The 22,349-nt window shown below is 46.5% G+C and overlaps 3 protein-coding genes across 3 annotated transcripts; all 3 read left to right on the top strand.

Moving 5' to 3' along the window:
* Positions 1–3,033: 3,033 nt before the first annotated feature.
* LOC123114687 (uncharacterized) lies at positions 3,034–5,606 on the top strand. The gene is made up of 3 exons (XM_044536125.1): positions 3,034–3,279; positions 5,118–5,165; positions 5,252–5,606. Exons 1-3 carry the CDS (start codon positions 3,034–3,036, stop codon positions 5,450–5,452), a joined length of 495 nt encoding a protein of 164 aa, XP_044392060.1. The 3' UTR covers positions 5,453–5,606.
* A 3,096-nt stretch (positions 5,607–8,702) lies between these two features.
* Positions 8,703–11,259, top strand: LOC123114686 (uncharacterized). The gene is made up of 3 exons (XM_044536124.1): positions 8,703–8,948; positions 10,771–10,818; positions 10,905–11,259. Exons 1-3 carry the CDS (start codon positions 8,703–8,705, stop codon positions 11,103–11,105), a joined length of 495 nt encoding a protein of 164 aa, XP_044392059.1. The 3' UTR covers positions 11,106–11,259.
* Positions 11,260–14,360: 3,101 nt separating this feature from the next.
* Positions 14,361–22,348, top strand: LOC123114685 (glutamine--tRNA ligase-like). The gene is made up of 22 exons (XM_044536123.1): positions 14,361–14,606; positions 16,430–16,477; positions 16,564–16,635; positions 16,761–16,860; positions 17,772–17,867; positions 17,957–18,018; positions 18,106–18,207; positions 18,377–18,466; positions 18,646–18,798; positions 18,885–18,940; positions 19,209–19,386; positions 19,511–19,708; positions 19,792–19,890; positions 19,966–20,097; positions 20,177–20,313; positions 20,418–20,517; positions 20,610–20,705; positions 20,878–20,978; positions 21,087–21,192; positions 21,303–21,392; positions 21,476–21,605; positions 21,689–22,348. Exons 1-22 carry the CDS (start codon positions 14,361–14,363, stop codon positions 21,784–21,786), a joined length of 2,490 nt encoding a protein of 829 aa, XP_044392058.1. The 3' UTR covers positions 21,787–22,348.
* The last annotated feature ends 1 nt before the right edge of the window (position 22,349 follows it).

Here is a 22,349-nt window from a genome sequence, read left to right as displayed (position 1 = left end):
CCCTTCGAGGTCGTCTACGGCTTCAACCCGTTGTCACCATTGGACATACTACCTCTTCCTCTACAAGAGCGCACTAACATGGATGCGAGTGCACGAGCAAGCTACATCAAGAAGATGCATGAGGATACAAGGCACACCATCGAGCGCCAAGTACAACGACTAGCGTCCAAGCTCAACATCAACAAGCAACCCATGATATTCCACATTGGAGACCTAGTGTGGCTGCACCTTCGCAAGGACCGCTTCCCCAACGAACGCAAGTCCAAGCTTCTCCCTCGAGCCGACGGACCATTCAAGGTGCTAGCATGCTACAACAACAACGCTTACAAGATCGACCTCCCACGCGACAAGTACAACATGAGCGACATCTTCAACGTCTCCGATCTCTCCCCGTACCATGGTGATGAGGATTTCGATCCGAGGTCGGATCTTTCACAAGGGGGGGGGGAGATGATGCGGAGCATCCCATGATCATCCCCATGGACGCATCTACGTCCCCTACAACATCACTTGGACCTATGACTCGAGCACGTGCAAGAGCTCTCGAAACCGAGGTGACATCTCTCCTCTCCCAATTCCCTATTCACATGAGACATGGTTACTACCTCAAACGGAAACGCTATGCATACTCAGGTACCAAGGAGTTCACCGTGAAGAAGCTAGGAAGCAAGGAGAACCGGAAGCGGAAGACATGCATGAAGACGGAGAGGAAAAGCACCAAGGCCCAGGATGGCCGGACGATCCGGACGGCGGCCCGGATGATCCGGACAGAGCCCGGACGATCCGGACCCCGGCCCGGACGATCCGGCTAATTGACCCCGAAGACAACAGAAGCTCCAGCCTGAAGCCGGATCATCCGGACCCTACCCGGACGTCCGGACCCCCAGCCGGACATCCGGCCCTGCGCCTCCACCAGCCGAGCATCCGGCTCATCCGGGCCTCCACCCGGACCATCCGGACCAGCCCGGATCATCCGGCTCCGGACCCGGATCATCCGGCCAGCGCCTGTGTGCGCGTGTTGGGCTGAGCCCATGTACCCCTTCGCCCCCCTAGCCTATAAATAGGACTCCTCCTCCTCCTTTTGTGACTTAGCATTGGATTAGCTCATGTTTGTGTGAGAGCCTTTGCTCATCCACTTGGATACTTCTCCTCGGAGATCAGGACCTCTCCGGAGAAGATCCCCAAGCGGATTCAAGACCCCTCTTTAGGGAAGAACATCAAGGCCTCCTCTCGGAGAAGAACGGTTCCGTTGTATCCTTTCCCTTTGTTGATTGTGGATCATGTGTTACCTTATGTGTGTGATGATCTAGCACTCGTGTAATCGATTCTTGTTTGGTTTAGGGTTTCTCTCTCTTGTTTCCCTCGTGTTCCCCTTTGTGATTTCCGCGCGTTTCTCGTGTTTCTCCCGTGGGATCCCTCCAAACGTGAAAGATCGACTACTTAGGGTTCCGCCCTACATCATTTTTTCAATATGATGATACTTACACTAACAAGCATGGATCAGGGGGGAGTGTTAGGATTTAATTAATCCTATTAATCTCAGTTTTTTCTAACCGAGGCGGTTGCCTCGTCCCTTCGGACGTACCTTTCAGGCAGTGGCGGAGCTTGACAAGGATCAATGGGGGGGGCAATTAGAAAATATGAACATTGGGGGGGGGGGGCAAGCAGACTGTTTCCTCTAATCTATGTTGTCCCAGAAAAATTTTCTTCACTAATTTACTCAAACCTGGGGGGGGGAGTTGTGGCCCCTGCAGGGTTCCACTAAGCTCCGCCACTACTTTCAGGGGCTATATATATGTGTAATCCCATCATCAATGAGAACCACTGATTCATTTTCGGAAAAACTAACGCCCACACGTGTGCGCGTTTGCAGATCGTCCACATGCCTCCATCACCACTCATTGTGCCACGTATGAATAGATGACACGAGCAGAATTTTTTTTGGTTTTCGGCTTAAAAATGTTTTATCTCCTAAATAAAAAAGCGAACTAAAAATCCATTTTCACCATTAAATCCGTCTCGACGAGATCTTCAAAACTAGACCCCATGTTGATATGTTTCGACGAATTTTTTTTGCCCAGAAGTTGCTATGATGTTTACACTATAGTTGCCATAGTGCTTAACCTAAAGTTGCCATGTGTTAATTTTAGTTTGTAGATCATGGCAATTTTAGTTTTTTTATGATAGCAATTCCAGTACTTTGATCATGAAAATATTTTTTTTATTGAACCATGGCAATTTTAAGTGCACGTATCATGGCAATTTTAGTTTATGGTGCATGACAAGTCTAGTTTCTTAATTCTCCGTTTTATAATATGTTAAAATTTACTTTTAAATGTAAAAGAAAATAGTTGAAACATATCATGGCAACTTCAGTGTAAATATCATGGCAATTCATGTGCAATAGACATGGCAACTTTTAACAAAAAAAAATCGCCGAAATATATCGATATGACATCTAGTTTTGAAGATCTCGCCGCGAGGGATTTAATGTTGAAAACGAATTCTCAATCGGATTTTTCATTTAAAAGATAAAACATTTTTAAAACTGAAAATCCAAAAAAATTCTCGCATGCATGTATGCGATGACGTGGCAATCTATTTGCATTAGAGACGTATGGTGCGTCTTCTTTCCTGCCACACGTGTGGCAGTTATCGACATCCTTCACTTTACATCTCTCTGGATTGTTGTCTCTCGTCTATTCTAACAGCCACGAGGGGGAATTTTTCTTCGGCGTTGACCGAGCGGACGCGGAGACGTCTTTGGTGGGATCAGACGGCCCTGGATAGGCCAATCGAACGGTTGGCGCGGTGACCGGCCGAAGCTCGTAGCCTCGCCCTTTATAGCAAAACCGGATTTGAAACGAATCGTAGCCGATTAGAAACACAAGTCTTCCACGAATATATGATCGGAAGCAGAGGTCCTCGATACAAGAAACTCAATACGCGGAACCAAAGGACGTCGCAAGTTCGGTTGGAAACCCTTGATCCCGCCGCCGCCCAACTGTTGTGCTGTTTCCTTCTTTCCTCATTATGTATGACGACCGTCGTGTGCTGTTTTCTTCTTCCTTCTGTTTTGCGTTCAACTGTTGTCTGATATTTGCTGGCATCTCCAGGACGGAGCGGGAGGCATCGACGGTCACAGGATGCAAGGGGGATAAGACCCCGGCCCTACTGCAGCTGGAACAGCTGCTGGCTCTTGGCCTCGATCAGCGCACTGCGGAGACCGCTCTTGTCAACAGCAAGGTCACTGCCAATCTTTCCGCCGTTATAGCCGAGGTAATGCTTGCCATCAGCTCTTCTCCTCTCGCGCGACCGCGTCGTCCCCGCGGGCGACCGGCCGCGCTCCGGCGCCCCCCCTCCTCTAGAGCCCCCCCTTCCCTCCCTCCCTTCCCGCCGCCGTCGCCGGCACCCGCGGCCAGGCCTGGCCCCTGGGTTGCTGGCGGCGGCGGCCTCCTGCCCTTCCCCTCTCGGTGCTCCCCGGCGCGGGGCGGTGTGCGCCGGGGGGTGCTCTTCGGCGGCGGCGGTCCGACGTGGCGGCGGAGATCCTGGCGCGGCGTGGGTGGACGACTGGGCGACGGCGTCGCCGTTGGCGGCGGGGCAGCGCGGCGGCGCGGCCTGAACCAGCCCGCTCGGCCCAGATCTGGGCCCTTCGGGCCCCATCTGGGTTTGGGCGGGCCGGCGGCGGGACGGGCCGGCGGCGGGACGGGCCGGCGGCGTGGCCTCCAGGAGGCGGGAGAGCGGCGTTGACGGCTGGGAGCGGGCGGCGCAGGTGCCGGCTTGCTGCAACATGGCCGGCGGGGCTTTGCGGGTCCGTTGTGGACCTGGCCGGGCCAGGGGTGGCCCGGTGTGCCCTGCTGCCACGTCCGGTCGGCGACCACGACGTCGCCGGGGGCTCGGGCCTCCCGCACGTCGGCGGGGGAGGTGGTTCCCTCCCGCTTGGCTTCGGTGTGGTTCCTCCCGTCGCTTGGCGCTTCTTTCCGGCCTCCTTGGCCTCGTGGTGGTGTTCGCAGCAGGGCGGCGTGGATGTGTCCAAGACCGTGGTGGCGCGTGCTTGCGGGTGGCTTGATGGTTGGATGGCCCCGGTTCGAGTGGGTAGCGGTGCTTGGGGATGTGGGAGAAATCTTTGCCGGTTCTTCCGGCTCCGACGCGGTGACACCTGAGGGTGCCATCATTCCTTCTTGAAGGGCGTCGGCGCTACCCATCACCCGCTCCCCTCCGTATGCCGGGGGAAACCCTAGGACTCGTCCGGGCAGCAGCATCGTTGGCGTCGCATTCCTTCTTGGAGGTGCTGCTTGGTATGCGGCGGGCCGGTGCCATGGCGTGTGGTGGGACGAAGGTGGAGGGCGCAGCGGTGGCGGATCATTTGTGCTTGCCGAGCTGCCGTTGTTGGCTTTTATTTCTTCTTTTTCCCTTTTGGGCTTGTTGTGCCGTTCGCCCCGGCAGTTACCCTGTGATCGTGTGTCTGGTGCTTTATAATATAAAGCGGGGGGAAACCCTTTTTCGGTGTAATGCTTGCCATGGTCGCGCCCTGTAGTTAGTTCTGAATTCGGAGATCTCTAATTCATGTATGTTTGTCCAGGGCTTCATTTAGGCTTAGTTGCTGAATTGTGGTATGGGGTTTACTGGCTTTCAACTTTGTTGTTAGAATTCTCCCCGTGAGCCTGGTTTCTTGAGATCTGTCCTTACTCCTGATCACTCGATTAGCTCCTTCCAGCTCGACCGTGTCAGCTGTAGAGTAAACTTGATCTAGAGATGCCCAAATACGACGATCTATTGCATCCCGATTTGGTTTGCGTTTAGTCGATCAGTATCGAATTCTTTTTGCCTCACGCAGCTGTAAATTTGTAAGGATGATGTTACACTATATGCAGTCTTTTCCTGTTGTCCTGTTTTTCATCTTGATGCTTATCGATGTGTTTTAGGATGCAGAGTTTTTGATAGCATAACTGATCGTGTTGGTTTTCAGTCATCACTTATAGTATGATGTCTTACTTCTTGTTTCTGCTATTTTGTGATGCAAGTTGCATTTGATTATTGTGAACCAAACCACTGCGGTTTTCATCTCTTCAAAGCATTTCATGTTTCACGATTTAACTGGATTTACCTATAAACAGGCTGGTATAACTTGGTGTGACAAGTCAGTAGGCAATCTTTTGTATGCAGTAAGTGCTTCTATCATTTTTTTTCTCTATATTTTATACATTTGAGATTTTTGATGTCTGACTTATGAGCGTGCTGGGTGAAATAGGTTGCCACCAAATACCCAAGCAATGCACTTGTCCATCGTCCTAATCTCATCAACTATATTGTGTCCATGAAGGTAATATCTTCTACCTTTTTCATTGTCCGATCGAAAAGAGTGCAGATGAAGAACGCACACTCTGTTTCACAGCTCATTTGTCTTACTTTTGTGAATCTGAAGAGTTTCCTTCTGCCACCATTCAGATAAAGAACCCTGCACAGCTAGATGCTGCTCTGTCATTTCTTACTAATGTTGGCCCTGATTCTCTGGATACTGGGAAGTTTGAAGAAGCCTGTGGTGTAGGTATGTTTTTCTGCAACAAAAGTATACATGGTTCAACCAATTTTTACTAATGCATGCCACATTCACGGACTGGACACTAAGAGCATGTACAGTGTAAGTGCTTAGAAAGATGCTCAGCAAGATAAACCTTTTTATTCTTGCCGCGTAGGATAAGCATTGGTGCTTATATTGAAGGATGAGTGCTTGATTAGGCACCAATGTTAAGGAGGTGCTTAAGAGTTTAACTAGTACTAACTACTATTCCCTCCGTCCGGAAATACTTTTATACATCCATTTTTATCTATTTCTCCACAAGTATTTCCGGACGGACGGAGTATAATAAATCATCTAATAAGCACCTAAAAGAGGAGCTTGCAGTGTGCCAGTGGAGTAGATGTACTCCCTCTGTTTTTTTAGTCCGCGTATAAGCTTTGGTCAAAGTCAAGCTTTATAAAGTTTGACTAACTTTGTATTAAAAAATATAAACATTTATAATATGAAATCAATATTATCAGATGCACCATGAAACGTATTTTCATACTGTATAGTTTTTATATTGTTGATGTTCATATTTTTTTATATAAATTTGGTCAAACTTTGTGTAGTTTGACTTTGACCAAATCTTATATGCGAAGTAAAAAGAAACGGAGGGAGTAATTCACATATTTGCTTAATGATGTGGCAATACTCTCTCTCTCTCCCTTTCTCTCTGTAAGCACCCATATCACACATAAGCACCTTGCACTGTACATGCCCTAAGAAAGTCTACGATGGTGACTTGATAATGTGGTTGTTTGGACGCTATAATAGTATAGGGTAACTATGCATTTTGATGATCAGATATGAACAAAAATATATACGCTTCTACCAATATGGTGACTCGATAATGTGGTTGTTTAGACTTATTGATTGGAGCGCGATGTGTAACTGTAGGTGTGATTGTTTCGGTTGAAGAGATTCATTCAACTGTCGCGGAGGTTCTACAGGAAAATATGGGAGCTATATTGGTGCAGCGGTATCACATAAATGGTTGCCTTCCAATTTACTTTTGTGCTACACATTTTTCTGATTTATTATTCGGGCGAACTGGTCCTTTATCCTTCTTCTCATTCTTTCAGTTGGTAGCCTATGTGGATCATCCGGCCAGCGCCTGTGTGCGCGTGTTGGGCTGAGCCCATGTACCCCTTCGCCCCCCTAGCCTATAAATAGGACTCCTCCTCCTCCTTTTGAGACTTAGCATTGGATTAGCTCATGTTTGTGTGAGAGCCTTTGCTCATCCACTTGGATACTTCTCCTCGGAGATCAGGACCTCTCCGGAGAAGATCCCCAAGCGGATTCAAGACCCCTCTTTAGGGAAGAACATCAAGGCCTCCTCTCGGAGAAGAACGGTTCCGTTGTATCCTTTCCCTTTGTTGATTGTGGATCATGTGTTACCTTATGTGTGTGATGATCTAGCACTCGTGTAATCGATTCTTGTTCGGTTTAGGGTTTCTCTCTCTTGTTTCCCTCGTGTTCCCCTTTGTGATTTCCGCGTGTTTCTCGTGTTTCTCCCGTGGGATCCCTCCAAACGTGAAAGATCGACTACTTAGGGTTCCGCCCTACATCATTTTTTCAATATGATGATACTTACACTAACAAGCATGGATCAGGGGGGAGTGTTAGGATTTAATTAATCCTATTAATCTCAGTTTTTTCTAACCGAGGCGGTTGCCTCGTCCCTTCGGACGTACCTTTCAGGCAGTGGCGGAGCTTGACAAGGATCAATGGGGGGGGGCAATTAGAAAATATGAACATTGGGGGGGGCAAGCAGACTGTTTCCTCTAATCTATGTTGTCCCAGAAAAATTTTCTTCACTAATTTACTCAAACCTGGGGGGGGGGGTTGTGGCCCCTGCAGGGTTCCACTAAGCTCCGCCACTACTTTCAGGGGCTATATATATGTGTAATCCCATCATCAATGAGAACCACTGATTCATTTTCGGAAAAACTAACGCCCACACGTGTGGGCGTTTGCAGATCGTCCACATGCCTCCATCACCACTCATTGTGCCACGTATGAATAGATGACACGAGCAGAATTTTTTTTGGTTTTCGGCTTAAAAATGTTTTATCTCCTAAATAAAAAAGCGAACTAAAAATCCATTTTCACCATTAAATCCGTCTCGACGAGATCTTCAAAACTAGACCCCATGTTGATATGTTTCGACGAATTTTTTTTGCCCAGAAGTTGCTATGATGTTTACACTATAGTTGCCATAGTGCTTAACCTAAAGTTGCCATGTGTTAATTTTAGTTTGTAGATCATGGCAATTTTAGTTTTTTTATGATAGCAATTCCAGTACTTTGATCATGAAAATATTTTTTTATTGAACCATGGCAATTTTAAGTGCACGTATCATGGCAATTTTAGTTTATGGTGCATGACAAGTCTAGTTTCTTAATTCTCCGTTTTATAATATGTTAAAATTTATTTTTAAATGTAAAAGAAAATAGTTGAAACATATCATGGCAACTTCAGTGTAAATATCATGGCAATTCATGTGCAATAGACATGGCAACTTTTAACAAAAAAAAAATCGCCGAAATATATCGATATGACATCTAGTTTTGAAGATCTCGCCGCGCGGGATTTAATGTTGAAAACGAATTCTCAATCGGATTTTTCATTTAAAAGATAAAACATTTTTAAAACTGAAAATCCAAAAAAATTCTCGCATGCATGTATGCGATGACGTGGCAATCTATTTGCATTAGAGACGTATGGTGCGTCTTCTTTCCTGCCACACGTGTGGCAGTTATCGACATCCTTCACTTTACATCTCTTTGGATTGTTGTCTCTCGTCTATTCTAACAGCCACGAGGGGGAATTTTTCTTCGGCGTTGACCGAGCGGACGCGGAGACGTCTTTGGTGGGATCAGACGGCCCTGGATAGGCCAATCGAACGGTTGGCGCGGTGACCGGCCGAAGCTCGTAGCCTCGCCCTTTATAGCAAAACCGGATTTGAAACGAATCGTAGCCGATTAGAAACACAAGTCTTCCACGAATATATGATCGGAAGCAGAGGTCCTCGATACAAGAAACTCAATACGCGGAACCAAAGGACGTCGCAAGTTCGGTTGGAAACCCTTGATCCCGCCGCCGCCCAACTGTTGTGCTGTTTCCTTCTTTCCTCATTATGTATGACGACCGTCGTGTGCTGTTTTCTTCTTCCTTCTGTTTTGCGTTCAACTGTTGTCTGATATTTGCTGGCATCTCCAGGACGGAGCGGGAGGCATCGACGGTCACAGGATGCAAGGGGGATAAGACCCCGGCCCTACTGCAGCTGGAACAGCTGCTGGCTCTTGGCCTCGATCAGCGCACTGCGGAGACCGCTCTTGTCAACAGCAAGGTCACTGCCAATCTTTCCGCCGTTATAGCCGAGGTAATGCTTGCCATCAGCTCTTCTCCTCTCGCGCGACCGCGTCGTCCCCGCGGGCGACCGGCCGCGCTCCGGCGCCCCCCCTCCTCTAGAGCCCCCCCTTCCCTCCCTCCCTTCCCGCCGCCGTCGCCGGCACCCGCGGCCAGGCCTGGCCCTTGGGTTGCTGGCGGCGGCGGCCTCCTGCCCTTCCCCTCTCGGTGCTCCCCGGCGCGGGGCGGTGTGCGCCGGGGGGTGCTCTTCGGCGGCGGCGGTCCGACGTGGCGGCGGAGATCCTGGCGCGGCGTGGGTGGACGACTGGGCGACGGCGTCGCCGTTGGCGGCGGGGCGGCGCGGCGGCGCGGCCTGAACCAGCCCGCTCGGCCCAGATCTGGGCCCTTCGGGCCCCATCTGGGTTTGGGCGGGCCGGCGGCGGGACGGGCCGGCGGCGTGGCCTCCAGGAGGCGGGAGAGCGGCGTTGACGGCTGGGAGCGGGCGGCGCAGGTGCCGGCTTGCTGCAACATGGCCGGCGGGGCTTTGCGGGTCCGTTGTGGACCTGGCCGGGCCAGGGGTGGCCCGGTGTGCCCTGCTGCCACGTCCGGTCGGCGACCATGACGTCGCCGGGGGCTCGGGCCTCCCGCACGTCGGCGGGGGAGGTGGTTCCCTCCCGCTTGGCTTCGGTGTGGTTCCTCCCGTCGCTTGGCGCTTCTTTCCGGCCTCCTTGGCCTCGTGGTGGTGTTCGCAGCAGGGCGGCGTGGATGTGTCCAAGACCGTGGTGGCGCGTGCTTGCGGGTGGCTTGATGGTTGGATGGCCCCGGTTCGAGTGGGTAGCGGTGCTTGGGGATGTGGGAGAAATCTTTGCCGGTTCTTCCGGCTCCGACGCGGTGACACCTGAGGGTGCCATCATTCCTTCTTGAAGGGCGTCGGCGCTACCCATCACCCGCTCCCCTCCGTATGCCGGGGGAAACCCTAGGACTCGTCCGGGCAGCAGCATCGTTGGCGTCGCATTCCTTCTTGGAGGTGCTGCTTGGTATGCGGCGGGCCGGTGCCATGGCGTGTGGTGGGACGAAGGTGGAGGGCGCAGCGGTGGCGGATCATTTGTGCTTGCCGAGCTGCCGTTGTTGGCTTTTATTTCTTCTTTTTCCCTTTTGGGCTTGTTGTGCCGTTCGCCCCGGCAGTTACCCTGTGATCGTGTGTCTGGTGCTTTATAATATAAAGCGGGGGGAAACCCTTTTTCGGTGTAATGCTTGCCATGGTCGCGCCCTGTAGTTAGTTCTGAATTCGGAGATCTCTAATTCATGTATGTTTGTCCAGGGCTTCATTTAGGCTTAGTTGCTGAATTGTGGTATGGGGTTTACTGGCTTTCAACTTTGTTGTTAGAATTCTCCCCGTGAGCCTGGTTTCTTGAGATCTGTCCTTACTCCTGATCACTCGATTAGCTCCTTCCAGCTCGACCGTGTCAGCTGTAGAGTAAACTTGATCTAGAGATGCCCAAATACGACGATCTATTGCATCCCGATTTGGTTTGCGTTTAGTCGATCAGTATCGAATTCTTTTTGCCTCACGCAGCTGTAAATTTGTAAGGATGATGTTACACTATATGCAGTCTTTTCCTGTTGTCCTGTTTTTCATCTTGATGCTTATCGATGTGTTTTAGGATGCAGAGTTTTTGATAGCATAACTGATCGTGTTGGTTTTCAGTCATCACTTATAGTATGATGTCTTACTTCTTGTTTCTGCTATTTTGTGATGCAAGTTGCATTTGATTATTGTGAACCAAACCACTGCGGTTTTCATCTCTTCAAAGCATTTCATGTTTCACGATTTAACTGGATTTACCTATAAACAGGCTGGTATAACTTGGTGTGACAAGTCAGTAGGCAATCTTTTGTATGCAGTAAGTGCTTCTATCATTTTTTTTCTCTATATTTTATACATTTGAGATTTTTGATGTCTGACTTATGAGCGTGCTGGGTGAAATAGGTTGCCACCAAATACCCAAGCAATGCACTTGTCCATCGTCCTAATCTCATCAACTATATTGTGTCCATGAAGGTAATATCTTCTACCTTTTTCATTGTCCGATCGAAAAGAGTGCAGATGAAGAACGCACACTCTGTTTCACAGCTCATTTGTCTTACTTTTGTGAATCTGAAGAGTTTCCTTCTGCCACCATTCAGATAAAGAACCCTGCACAGCTAGATGCTGCTCTGTCATTTCTTACTAATGTTGGCCCTGATTCTCTGGATACTGGGAAGTTTGAAGAAGCCTGTGGTGTAGGTATGTTTTTCTGCAACAAAAGTATACATGGTTCAACCAATTTTTACTAATGCATGCCACATTCACGGACTGGACACTAAGAGCATGTACAGTGTAAGTGCTTAGAAAGATGCTCAGCAAGATAAACCTTTTTATTCTTGCCGCGTAGGATAAGCATTGGTGCTTATATTGAAGGATGAGTGCTTGATTAGGCACCAATGTTAAGGAGGTGCTTAAGAGTTTAACTAGTACTAACTACTATTCCCTCCGTCCGGAAATACTTTTATACATCCATTTTTATCTATTTCTCCACAAGTATTTCCGGACGGACGGAGTATAATAAATCATCTAATAAGCACCTAAAAGAGGAGCTTGCAGTGTGCCAGTGGAGTAGATGTACTCCCTCTGTTTTTTTTAGTCCGCATATAAGCTTTGGTCAAAGTCAAGCTTTATAAAGTTTGACTAACTTTGTATTAAAAAATATAAACATTTATAATATGAAATCAATATTATCAGATGCACCATGAAACGTATTTTCATACTGTATAGTTTTTATATTGTTGATGTTCATATTTTTTTATATAAATTTGGTCAAACTTTGTGTAGTTTGACTTTGACCAAATCTTATATGCGAAGTAAAAAGAAACGGAGGGAGTAATTCACATATTTGCTTAATGATGTGGCAATACTCTCTCTCTCCCTTTCTCTCTGTAAGCACCCATATCACACATAAGCACCTTGCACTGTACATGCCCTAAGAAAGTCTACGATGGTGACTTGATAATGTGGTTGTTTGGACGCTATAATAGTATAGGGTAACTATGCATTTTGATGATCAGATATGAACAAAAATATATACGCTTCTACCAATATGGTGACTCGATAATGTGGTTGTTTAGACTTATTGATTGGAGCGCGATGTGTAACTGTAGGTGTGATTGTTTCGGTTGAAGAGATTCATTCAACTGTCGCGGAGGTTCTACAGGAAAATATGGGAGCTATATTGGTGCAGCGGTATCACATAAATGGTTGCCTTCCAATTTACTTTTGTGCTACACATTTTTCTGATTTATTATTCGGGCGAACTGGTCCTTTATCCTTCTTCTCATTCTTTCAGTTGGTAGCCTATGTGGATCATCCGGCCAGCGCCTGTGTGCGCGTGTTGGGCTGAGCCCATGTACCCCTTCGCCCCCCTAGCCTATAAATAGGACTCCTCCTCCTCCTTTTGAGACTTAGCATTGGATTAGCTCATGTTTGTGTGAGAGCCTTTGCTCATCCACTTGGATACTTCTCCTCGGAGATCAGGACCTCTCCGGAGAATATCCCCAAGCGGATTCAAGACCCCTCTTTAGGGAAGAACATCAAGGCCTCCTCTCGGAGAAGAACGGTTCCGTTGTATCCTTTCCCTTTGTTGATTGTGGATCATGTGTTACCTTATGTGTGTGATGATCTAGCACTCGTGTAATCGATTCTTGTTCGGTTTAGGGTTTCTCTCTCTTGTTTCCCTCGTGTTCCCCTTTGTGATTTCCGCGTGTTTCTCGTGTTTCTCCCGTGGGATCCCTCCAAACGTGAAAGATCGACTACTTAGGGTTCCGCCCTACATCATTTTTTCAATATGATGATACTTACACTAACAAGCATGGATCAGGGGGGAGTGTTAGGATTTAATTAATCCTATTAATCTCAGTTTTTTCTAACCGAGGCGGTTGCCTCGTCCCTTCGGACGTACCTTTCAGGCAGTGGCGGAGCTTGACAAGGATCAATGGGGGGGGGGCAATTAGAAAATATGAACATTGGGGGGGGGGCAAGCAGACTGTTTCCTCTAATCTATGTTGTCCCAGAAAAATTTTCTTCACTAATTTACTCAAACCTGGGGGGGGGGGGGGTTGTGGCCCCTGCAGGGTTCCACTAAGCTCCGCCACTACTTTCAGGGGCTATATATATGTGTAATCCCATCATCAATGAGAACCACTGATTCATTTTCGGAAAAACTAACGCCCACACGTGTGGGCGTTTGCAGATCGTCCACATGCCTCCATCACCACTCATTGTGCCACGTATGAATAGATGACACGAGCAGAATTTTTTTTGGTTTTCGGCTTAAAAATGTTTTATCTCCTAAATAAAAAAGCGAACTAAAAATCCATTTTCACCATTAAATCCGTCTCGACGAGATCTTCAAAACTAGACCCCATGTTGATATGTTTCGACGAATTTTTTTTGCCCAGAAGTTGCTATGATGTTTACACTATAGTTGCCATAGTGCTTAACCTAAAGTTGCCATGTGTTAATTTTAGTTTGTAGATCATGGCAATTTTAGTTTTTTTATGATAGCAATTCCAGTACTTTGATCATGAAAATATTTTTTTTATTGAACCATGGCAATTTTAAGTGCACGTATCATGGCAATTTTAGTTTATGGTGCATGACAAGTCTAGTTTCTTAATTCTCCGTTTTATAATATGTTAAAATTTACTTTTAAATGTAAAAGAAAATAGTTGAAACATATCATGGCAACTTCAGTGTAAATATCATGGCAATTCATGTGCAATAGACATGGCAACTTTTAACAAAAAAAAATCGCCGAAATATATCGATATGACATCTAGTTTTGAAGATCTCGCCGCGAGGGATTTAATGTTGAAAACGAATTCTCAATCGGATTTTTCATTTAAAAGATAAAACATTTTTAAAACTGAAAATCCAAAAAAATTCTCGCATGCATGTATGCAATGACGTGGCAATCTATTTGCATTAGAGACGTATGGTGCGTCTTCTTTCCTGCCACACGTGTGGCAGTTATCGACATCCTTCACTTTACATCTCTTTGGATTGTTGTCTCTCGTCTATTCTAACAGCCACGAGGGGGAATTTTTCTTCGGCGTTGACCGAGCGGACGCGGAGACGTCTTTGGTGGGATCAGACGGCCCTGGATAGGCCAATCGAACGGTTGGCGCGGTGACCGGCCGAAGCTCGTAGCCTCGCCCTTTATAGCAAAACCGGATTTGAAACGAATCGTAGCCGATTAGAAACACAAGTCTTCCACGAATATATGATCGGAAGCAGAGGTCCTCGATACAAGAAACTCAATACGCGGAACCAAAGGACGTCGCAAGTTCGGTTGGAAACCCTTGATCCCGCCGCCGCCCAACTGTTGTGCTGTTTCCTTCTTTCCTCATTATGTATGACGACCGTCGTGTGCTGTTTTCTTCTTCCTTCTGTTTTGCGTTCAACTGTTGTCTGATATTTGCTGGCATCTCCAGGACGGAGCGGGAGGCATCGACGGTCACAGGATGCAAGGGGGATAAGACCCCGGCCCTACTGCAGCTGGAACAGCTGCTGGCTCTTGGCCTCGATCAGCGCACTGCGGAGACCGCTCTTGTCAACAGCAAGGTCACTGCCAATCTTTCCGCCGTTATAGCCGAGGTAATGCTTGCCATCAGCTCTTCTCCTCTCGCGCGACCGCGTCGTCCCCGCGGGCGACCGGCCGCGCTCCGGCGCCCCCCCTCCTCTAGAGCCCCCCCTTCCCTCCCTCCCTTCCCGCCGCCGTCGCCGGCACCCGCGGCCAGGCCTGGCCCCTGGGTTGCTGGCGGCGGCGGCCTCCTGCCCTTCCCCTCTCGGTGCTCCCCGGCGCGGGGCGGTGTGCGCCGGGGGGTGCTCTTCGGCGGCGGCGGTCCGACGTGGCGGCGGAGATCCTGGCGCGGCGTGGGTGGACGACTGGGCGACGGCGTCGCCGTTGGCGGCGGGGCGGCGCGGCGGCGCGGCCTGAACCAGCCCGCTCGGCCCAGATCTGGGCCCTTCGGGCCCCATCTGGGTTTGGGCGGGCCGGCGGCGGGACGGGCCGGCGGCGTGGCCTCCAGGAGGGCGGGAGAGCGGCGTTGACGGCTGGGAGCGGGCGGCGCAGGTGCCGGCTTGCTGCAACATGGCCGGCGGGGCTTTGCGGGTCCGTTGTGGACCTGGCCGGGCCAGGGGTGGCCCGGTGTGCCCTGCTGCCACGTCCGGTCGGCGACCATGACGTCGCCGGGGGCTCGGGCCTCACGCACGTCGGCGGGGGAGGTGGTTCCCTCCCGCTTGGCTTCGGTGTGGTTCCTCCCGTCGCTTGGCGCTTCTTTCCGGCCTCCTTGGCCTCGTGGTGGTGTTCGCAGCAGGGCGGCGTGGATGTGTCCAAGACCGTGGTGGCGCGTGCTTGCGGGTGGCTTGATGGTTGGATGGCCCCGGTTCGAGTGGGTAGCGGTGCTTGGGGATGTGGGAGAAATCTTTGCCGGTTCTTCCGGCTCCGACGCGGTGACACCTGAGGGTGCCATCATTCCTTCTTGAAGGGCGTCGGCGCTACCCATCACCCGCTCCCCTCCGTATGCCGGGGGAAACCCTAGGACTCGTCCGGGCAGCAGCATCGTTGGCGTCGCATTCCTTCTTGGAGGTGCTGCTTGGTATGCGGCGGGCCGGTGCCATGGCGTGTGGTGGGACGAAGGTGGAGGGCGCAGCGGTGGCGGATCATTTGTGCTTGCCGAGCTGCCGTTGTTGGCTTTTATTTCTTCTTTTTCCCTTTTGGGCTTGTTGTGCCGTTCGCCCCGGCAGTTACCCTGTGATCGTGTGTCTGGTGCTTTATAATATAAAGCGGGGGGAAACCCTTTTTCGGTGTAATGCTTGCCATGGTCGCGCCCTGTAGTTAGTTCTGAATTCGGAGATCTCTAATTCATGTATGTTTGTCCAGGGCTTCATTTAGGCTTAGTTGCTGAATTGTGGTATGGGGTTTACTGGCTTTCAACTTTGTTGTTAGAATTCTCCCCGTGAGCCTGGTTTCTTGAGATCTGTCCTTACTCCTGATCACTCGATTAGCTCCTTCCAGCTCGACCGTGTCAGCTGTAGAGTAAACTTGATCTAGAGATGCCCAAATACGACGATCTATTGCATCCCGATTTGGTTTGCGTTTAGTCGATCAGTATCGAATTCTTTTTGCCTCACGCAGCTGTAAATTTGTAAGGATGATGTTACACTATATGCAGTCTTTTCCTGTTGTCCTGTTTTTCATCTTGATGCTTATCGATGTGTTTTAGGATGCAGAGTTTTTGATAGCATAACTGATCGTGTTGGTTTTCAGTCATCACTTATAGTATGATGTCTTACTTCTTGTTTCTGCTATTTTGTGATGCAAGTTGCATTTGATTATTGTGAACCAAACCACTGCGGTTTTCATCTCTTCAAAGCATTTCATGTTTCACGATTTAACTGGATTTACCTATAAACAGGCTGGTATAACTTGGTGTGACAAGTCAGTAGGCAATCTTTTGTATGCAGTAAGTGCTTCTATCATTTTTTTTCTCTATATTTTATACATTTGAGATTTTTGATGTCTGACTTATGAGCGTGCTGGGTGAAATAGGTTGCCACCAAATACCCAAGCAATGCACTTGTCCATCGTCCTAATCTCATCAACTATATTGTGTCCATGAAGGTAATATCTTCTACCTTTTTCATTGTCCGATCGAAAAGAGTGCAGATGAAGAACGCACACTCTGTTTCACAGCTCATTTGTCTTACTTTTGTGAATCTGAAGAGTTTCCTTCTGCCACCATTCAGATAAAGAACCCTGCACAGCTAGATGCTGCTCTGTCATTTCTTACTAATGTTGGCCCTGATTCTCTGGATACTGGGAAGTTTGAAGAAGCCTGTGGTGTAGGTATGTTTTTCTGCAACAAAAGTATACATGGTTCAACCAATTTTTACTAATGCATGCCACATTCACGGACTGGACACTAAGAGCATGTACAGTGTAAGTGCTTAGAAAGATGCTCAGCAAGATAAACCTTTTTATTCTTGCCGCGTAGGATAAGCATTGGTGCTTATATTGAAGGATGAGTGCTTGATTAGGCACCAATGTTAAGGAGGTGCTTAAGAGTTTAACTAGTACTAACTACTATTCCCTCCGTCCGGAAATACTTTTATACATCCATTTTTATCCATTTCTCCACAAGTATTTCCGGACGGACGGAGTATAATAAATCATCTAATAAGCACCTAAAAGAGGAGCTTGCAGTGTGCCAGTGGAGTAGATGTACTCCCTCCGTTTTTTTTAGTCCGCATATAAGCTTTGGTCAAAGTCAAGCTTTATAAAGTTTGACTAACTTTGTATTAAAAAATATAAACATTTATAATATGAAATCAATATTATCAGATGCACCATGAAACGTATTTTCATACTGTATAGTTTTTATATTGTTGATATTCATATTTTTTTATATAAATTTGGTCAAACTTTGTGTAGTTTGACTTTGACCAAATCTTATATGCGAAGTAAAAAGAAACGGAGGGAGTAATTCACATATTTGCTTAATGATGTGGCAATACTCTCTCTCTCCCTCTCTCTCTGTAAGCACCCATATCACACATAAGCACCTTGCACTGTACATGCCCTAAGAAAGTCTACGATGGTGACTTGATAATGTGGTTGTTTGGACGCTATAATAGTATAGGGTAACTATGCATTTTGATGATCAGATATGAACAAAAATATATACGCTTCTACCAATATGGTGACTCGATAATGTGGTTGTTTAGACTTATTGATTGGAGCGCGATGTGTAACTGTAGGTGTGATTGTTTCGGTTGAAGAGATTCATTCAACTGTCGCGGAGGTTCTACAGGAAAATATGGGAGCTATATTGGTGCAGCGGTATCACATAAATGGTTGCCTTCCAATTTACTTTTGTGCTACACATTTTTCTGATTTATTATTCGGGCGAACTGGTCCTTTATCCTTCTTCTCATTCTTTCAGTTGGTAGCCTATGCGGACAGGTTAGGAAGAGACACCCCTGGGGTGATGCTAAGGCGACAAAGGTGCAAACAATGCTAGAGACAAAGTACTTCACTTGTTTGGGTTGTATTAACTTTATTTTAACCTTCTTCATTACTTTGCTCATACAGGAGGAAATCGAGAAGAGGCTTACAGAGATACTAGGTCCAAAGACGGAAGTTGACAATGTAAAACCAGTAAAAAAGAAGAAAGAAAAACCAGCGAAAGTTGAGGTTGGTACTCTGAAGTAGAGAGCCTTTGGGTTTAAAATAGGACGATTGATTACTACTCCCTCTGTCCCAAAATATAAGAACGTTTTTAACACCACACTAGTGTCAAAAACGTTCTTATATTATGGGACGGAGGGAGTAATTAGCTAGCTGTGTTTTCTTTGAAATCCAGGAGAAAAACGTTGCAGTAGCTATTGCTGCCCCACCATCAGAGGACCTGAATCCATACTCGGTATTTCCTCTGCCGGCAGAAAACAACAAGGTATAGTAAACTGATGAGTTAAGTCGATTAAATTAAATGTCTGTTAGTGTTATGCATATAAATTCTACACGGCACTGTTCCCTGATATCCCCATGTGGTCAGTATTGTTCTGTTGGACTTTTGGTCGTCACTTATAAGAAATGAACTTAAATTGGTTTTGATTTCTTTTCACGAGGTAGGTTCATACAGAAATATTCTTCAGCGATGGAAACATATGGAGGGCGCATAATGCAAAAGAGATTTTAGAGAAACATGTTATGGCAACTGGTGGAAAAGTGATTACCCGTTTCCCTCCAGAACCTAATGGATATCTTCATATCGGTCATGCCAAGGTATTTATAATCTTCATGAAAAGCATTTCCATGTACCACTTCCATGAGAAACGGAATATTATGCTTAAATTCTTCATCTGATACAGGCTATGTTTATTGATTTTGGACTGGCTAAAGAGCGGAATGGCAATTGTTATCTGAGGTAATAACATTTGTTTTCCATTTGGAGCAATTTTCTCCTGGCCATGTTTACTGGTTATGTACCGACTACATATCTTAGTCATGTCTTCCCTTACTGCTGGAGATTATGTTTCTTCTCTGCATCTATTTAATTTCCATCTTTCAGTCTGGAGTTCTGATTAGCTTTGCTTGGTCTAAAAATGCATACATAGAATTCTTGCTGCTTAAGTTCTTCCCCATTGCCATTCTCTTTCACGACAAAAATGAACTGCTGTCTATCTGAACAACAGGTTTGATGACACAAACCCAGAAGCTGAAAAGAAGGAATATATAGACCACATCAAGGAGATAGTCCAGTGGATGGGTTGGGAGCCCTACAAAATCACATATACAAGTGATTATTTTCAAGCTTTATATGAGCATGCAGTTGAGTTAATACGGAAAGGGTTAGCCTATGTGGATCACCAGGTTCTTTTTCTCTTCTCCTTTGTTTATCACATTATTACAAAAATTCTGAAAGGAGGAAATGAACATGTATATTGAGTCCATGAGAAATAAAATGTGCAAATGCTGACTGGTCTATGATTGCCAGACTGCACAACAAATCAAGGAATGCAGGAGAAACAAGGTGGATAGTCCATGGAGGGATAGACCTATTGAAGAGTCGCTTCAATTATTCGAAGACATGCGACGTGGGTTGTTTGCCGAGGGCGCAGCAACTCTCCGAATGAAGCAGGACATGCAGAATGATAACAAAAACATGTCTGACTTGATTGCTTACCGAATAAAAGTAAGTTACAAATTTGATTGATAAATTATTTGGAATGTCCATATATCGTAAATACATAACTCAATATTTTGATGTCCATATAGTTCACCCCTCATCCACATGCTGGTGACAAATGGTGTATCTATCCAAGCTATGATTATGCCCATTGCATGGTGGATTCTTTTGAAAACATTACTCACTCGGTAATTTTCCCTTTCCAAAATAGCTTTGGCTTGTTTGAACGATAACAGGACTAACTGAGTGTGGTTATTTATTAGCTCTGCACGCTTGAGTTTGACACACGTCGCCTGTCATACTACTGGCTACTTGTTGCCTCAGGCTTGTACCAGCCATATGTTTGGGAGTATTCAAGGCTGAACATATCAAATACCGTTATGTCTAAAAGAAAGGTATGCTAATAATTGAGGAATAAATGTTACCCGCTTTGGCCTATATTTATTGATATCCATTGTCCTTGTTCTGTTGCAGTTGAATCGCCTTGTGACAGATAAGTGGGTAGATGGTTGGGATGATCCGCGTTTGTTAACACTGGCAGGACTGCGGCGACGGGGAGTGACAGCAACTGCAATCAATTCATTTATCCGTGGAATTGGGATAACAAGAAGGTAAGTGAACAAATGACTTGGCATGAACTGTGCTTTGAGCCAGGCGCACAATCGCAAAACCTCTGTTTCTGCTAATGATTGCCCTTGATATTCTTTATGTGCAGTGACAGTAGCTTGATTCGTGTCGACCGTCTTGAATATCATATCAGAGAAGAACTTAATAAAACAGCTTCTCGGGCCATGGTTGTTATGCATCCTCTAAGGGTATGGCATCTGGTTCCTGCTGCAAATCACTCCATGTCTTCAGCCTTTAGAAGTTCCTAACACATTCACGGTGCCTCGTTTTGCTAAATTAGGTTGTAATAACTAACTTAGAAGATGGAAAAGTCATAGAGCTTGATGGAAAGAAGTGGCCTGATGCTCCTGCTGATGAAGCTTCGTCCTACTACAAGGTGCCTCTCTTGTTCATCGAGTGTATGATGGCAAGAATAAGTTTTGTTGCTATGGCACAACCTGTTCAAAATTCTGTTTGTGAAATATTTTATGTTCGAAATATATCTTTGATGTTTTATAAGTTTTACCTTGTGTTCGTGCTTCGTAATATTATGCACCACCTTTTTACAGGTTCCTTTCTCAAGAACTGTCTACATTGAACAAACTGATTTTCGCCCTAAGGACTCGAAAGATTACTATGGGCTAGCTCCTGGTAAATCTGTCCTGCTAAGGTAGAACTATTGTTCTTTTGTGGAGAAAGTTGATCTGGATTTACTCGACTATTCGACTCCACATTGGCATATTTACAGTTTGGTGCTTGTCAATTTTAATTGATATAGGTATGCATTCCCTATAAAATGCACAGAGGTTATTTATGGTGATACTCCAGATGATATTGTTGAAATTCGAGCTGAGTATGACCCCTCAAAGACTTCTAAACCTAAGGTAGCTGGCCACTTAAATCTTTTCGTTCAAATCTTAAAAATCTAGTTAGGGAGTTGGGAAACCGTAAAAATATTCCAGAAGTTGACTGACTTGGTTTGCAATTTGTTCAGGGTGTTCTGCACTGGGTTTCCGAGCCAGCACCTGGAGTTGAGCCCTTGAAGGTCGAAATAAGATTGTTTGAGAAATTATTCTTATCAGAGGTATAGTTTCGCTCGCTGTTGTCGTTGTCATTACAGATGTGTGTTGGACTGGAAAGCCACTTATGTGTTTCTTGCTCTCTTAGAATCCTGCCGAATTGAAAGATTGGCTGGGTGACCTTAACCCGCACTCAAAAGAGGTTGTAAAGGGCGCATATGCTGTACCGTCGCTTGCAACCGCCGTTGTGGGTAATAAGTTTCAGTTTGAGCGGCTCGGTAAACTCTGTCAACCGGTCTCTGTATAATGTTTGGCTGTATCTGTTGTGATGCAACTGACTTGGCTTGAATGTGAATTCCAGGCTACTATGCTGTGGACACCGACTCGAAGCCCGGGAAGCTCGTGTTTAACAGGACTGTTACTCTGCGTGACTCTTATGGGAAAACTGGACCCAAGTGATTGCTAGATTATTTAAGTTGATTTTGCTTGGTTAGCTAATGGGAGAAAACCGACAGAGCCTTCCTGGGCTTGTGATGACTATTAGTGTATGTTTTTGTTTCAGTCAATCAAAATTTGAATGGTCAGATATGTATGCTCAGATTACTTGTCCTCCACCTGGAGCTTTTCATGCCTTTATGCCCGCAACCCAAATACTACCTCCATTCCTAAAGGTAGTTTAAATTAAACTACCCATGGAGGTAGTAACCAAGTTCAGAAAATATCAGCTTATCTTTGCTGTTCCATGTTTCCTTCAGCACCACATCATGGCATTACACCAAACTTATCAAAAGTAAAACTCTTAAGTTCCGTTTCAGAAAAGAAAGTAAACTCTTATGTTTGACACAAAAAAGTAATAAAGTAACCACAATGCTAAATAAATACTCCCTCCGTTCCTAAATATAAGTCTTTTTAGAGATTCCAATATAGACTACATACGGAGCAAAATAGTGGATCTACACTCTAAACTACATAATACATCCGTATGTAAATCTCTTCAGAAACGGAGGGAATAAAATATTAAA

This window comes from Triticum aestivum, chromosome 5B (assembly GCF_018294505.1).
Source record: "Triticum aestivum cultivar Chinese Spring chromosome 5B, IWGSC CS RefSeq v2.1, whole genome shotgun sequence".
NCBI lineage: Eukaryota > Viridiplantae > Streptophyta > Magnoliopsida > Poales > Poaceae > Triticum > Triticum aestivum.
This window is presented reverse-complemented; position numbering and strand designations above follow the sequence as displayed.

What these genes read in the sequence shown, in the direction of transcription:
- LOC123114685 (XM_044536123.1), top strand. Translation starts at nt 14,361, where the DNA reads ATGTATGACGACCGTCGTGTGCTGTTTTCTTCTTCCTTCTGTTTTGCG. An exon ending in TAGGCAATCTTTTGTATGCA is followed by an intron (nt 16,478 to 16,563) that starts GTAAGTGCTTCT and finishes TGGGTGAAATAG; the next exon opens with GTTGCCACCAAATACCCAAG. An exon ending in TTCATATCGGTCATGCCAAG is followed by an intron (nt 18,799 to 18,884) that starts GTATTTATAATC and finishes CATCTGATACAG; the next exon opens with GCTATGTTTATTGATTTTGG.
- LOC123114686 (XM_044536124.1), top strand. Translation starts at nt 8,703, where the DNA reads ATGTATGACGACCGTCGTGTGCTGTTTTCTTCTTCCTTCTGTTTTGCG. An exon ending in TTTCCGCCGTTATAGCCGAG is followed by an intron (nt 8,949 to 10,770) that starts GTAATGCTTGCC and finishes ACCTATAAACAG; the next exon opens with GCTGGTATAACTTGGTGTGA. An exon ending in TAGGCAATCTTTTGTATGCA is followed by an intron (nt 10,819 to 10,904) that starts GTAAGTGCTTCT and finishes TGGGTGAAATAG; the next exon opens with GTTGCCACCAAATACCCAAG.
- LOC123114687 (XM_044536125.1), top strand. Translation starts at nt 3,034, where the DNA reads ATGTATGACGACCGTCGTGTGCTGTTTTCTTCTTCCTTCTGTTTTGCG. An exon ending in TTTCCGCCGTTATAGCCGAG is followed by an intron (nt 3,280 to 5,117) that starts GTAATGCTTGCC and finishes ACCTATAAACAG; the next exon opens with GCTGGTATAACTTGGTGTGA. An exon ending in TAGGCAATCTTTTGTATGCA is followed by an intron (nt 5,166 to 5,251) that starts GTAAGTGCTTCT and finishes TGGGTGAAATAG; the next exon opens with GTTGCCACCAAATACCCAAG.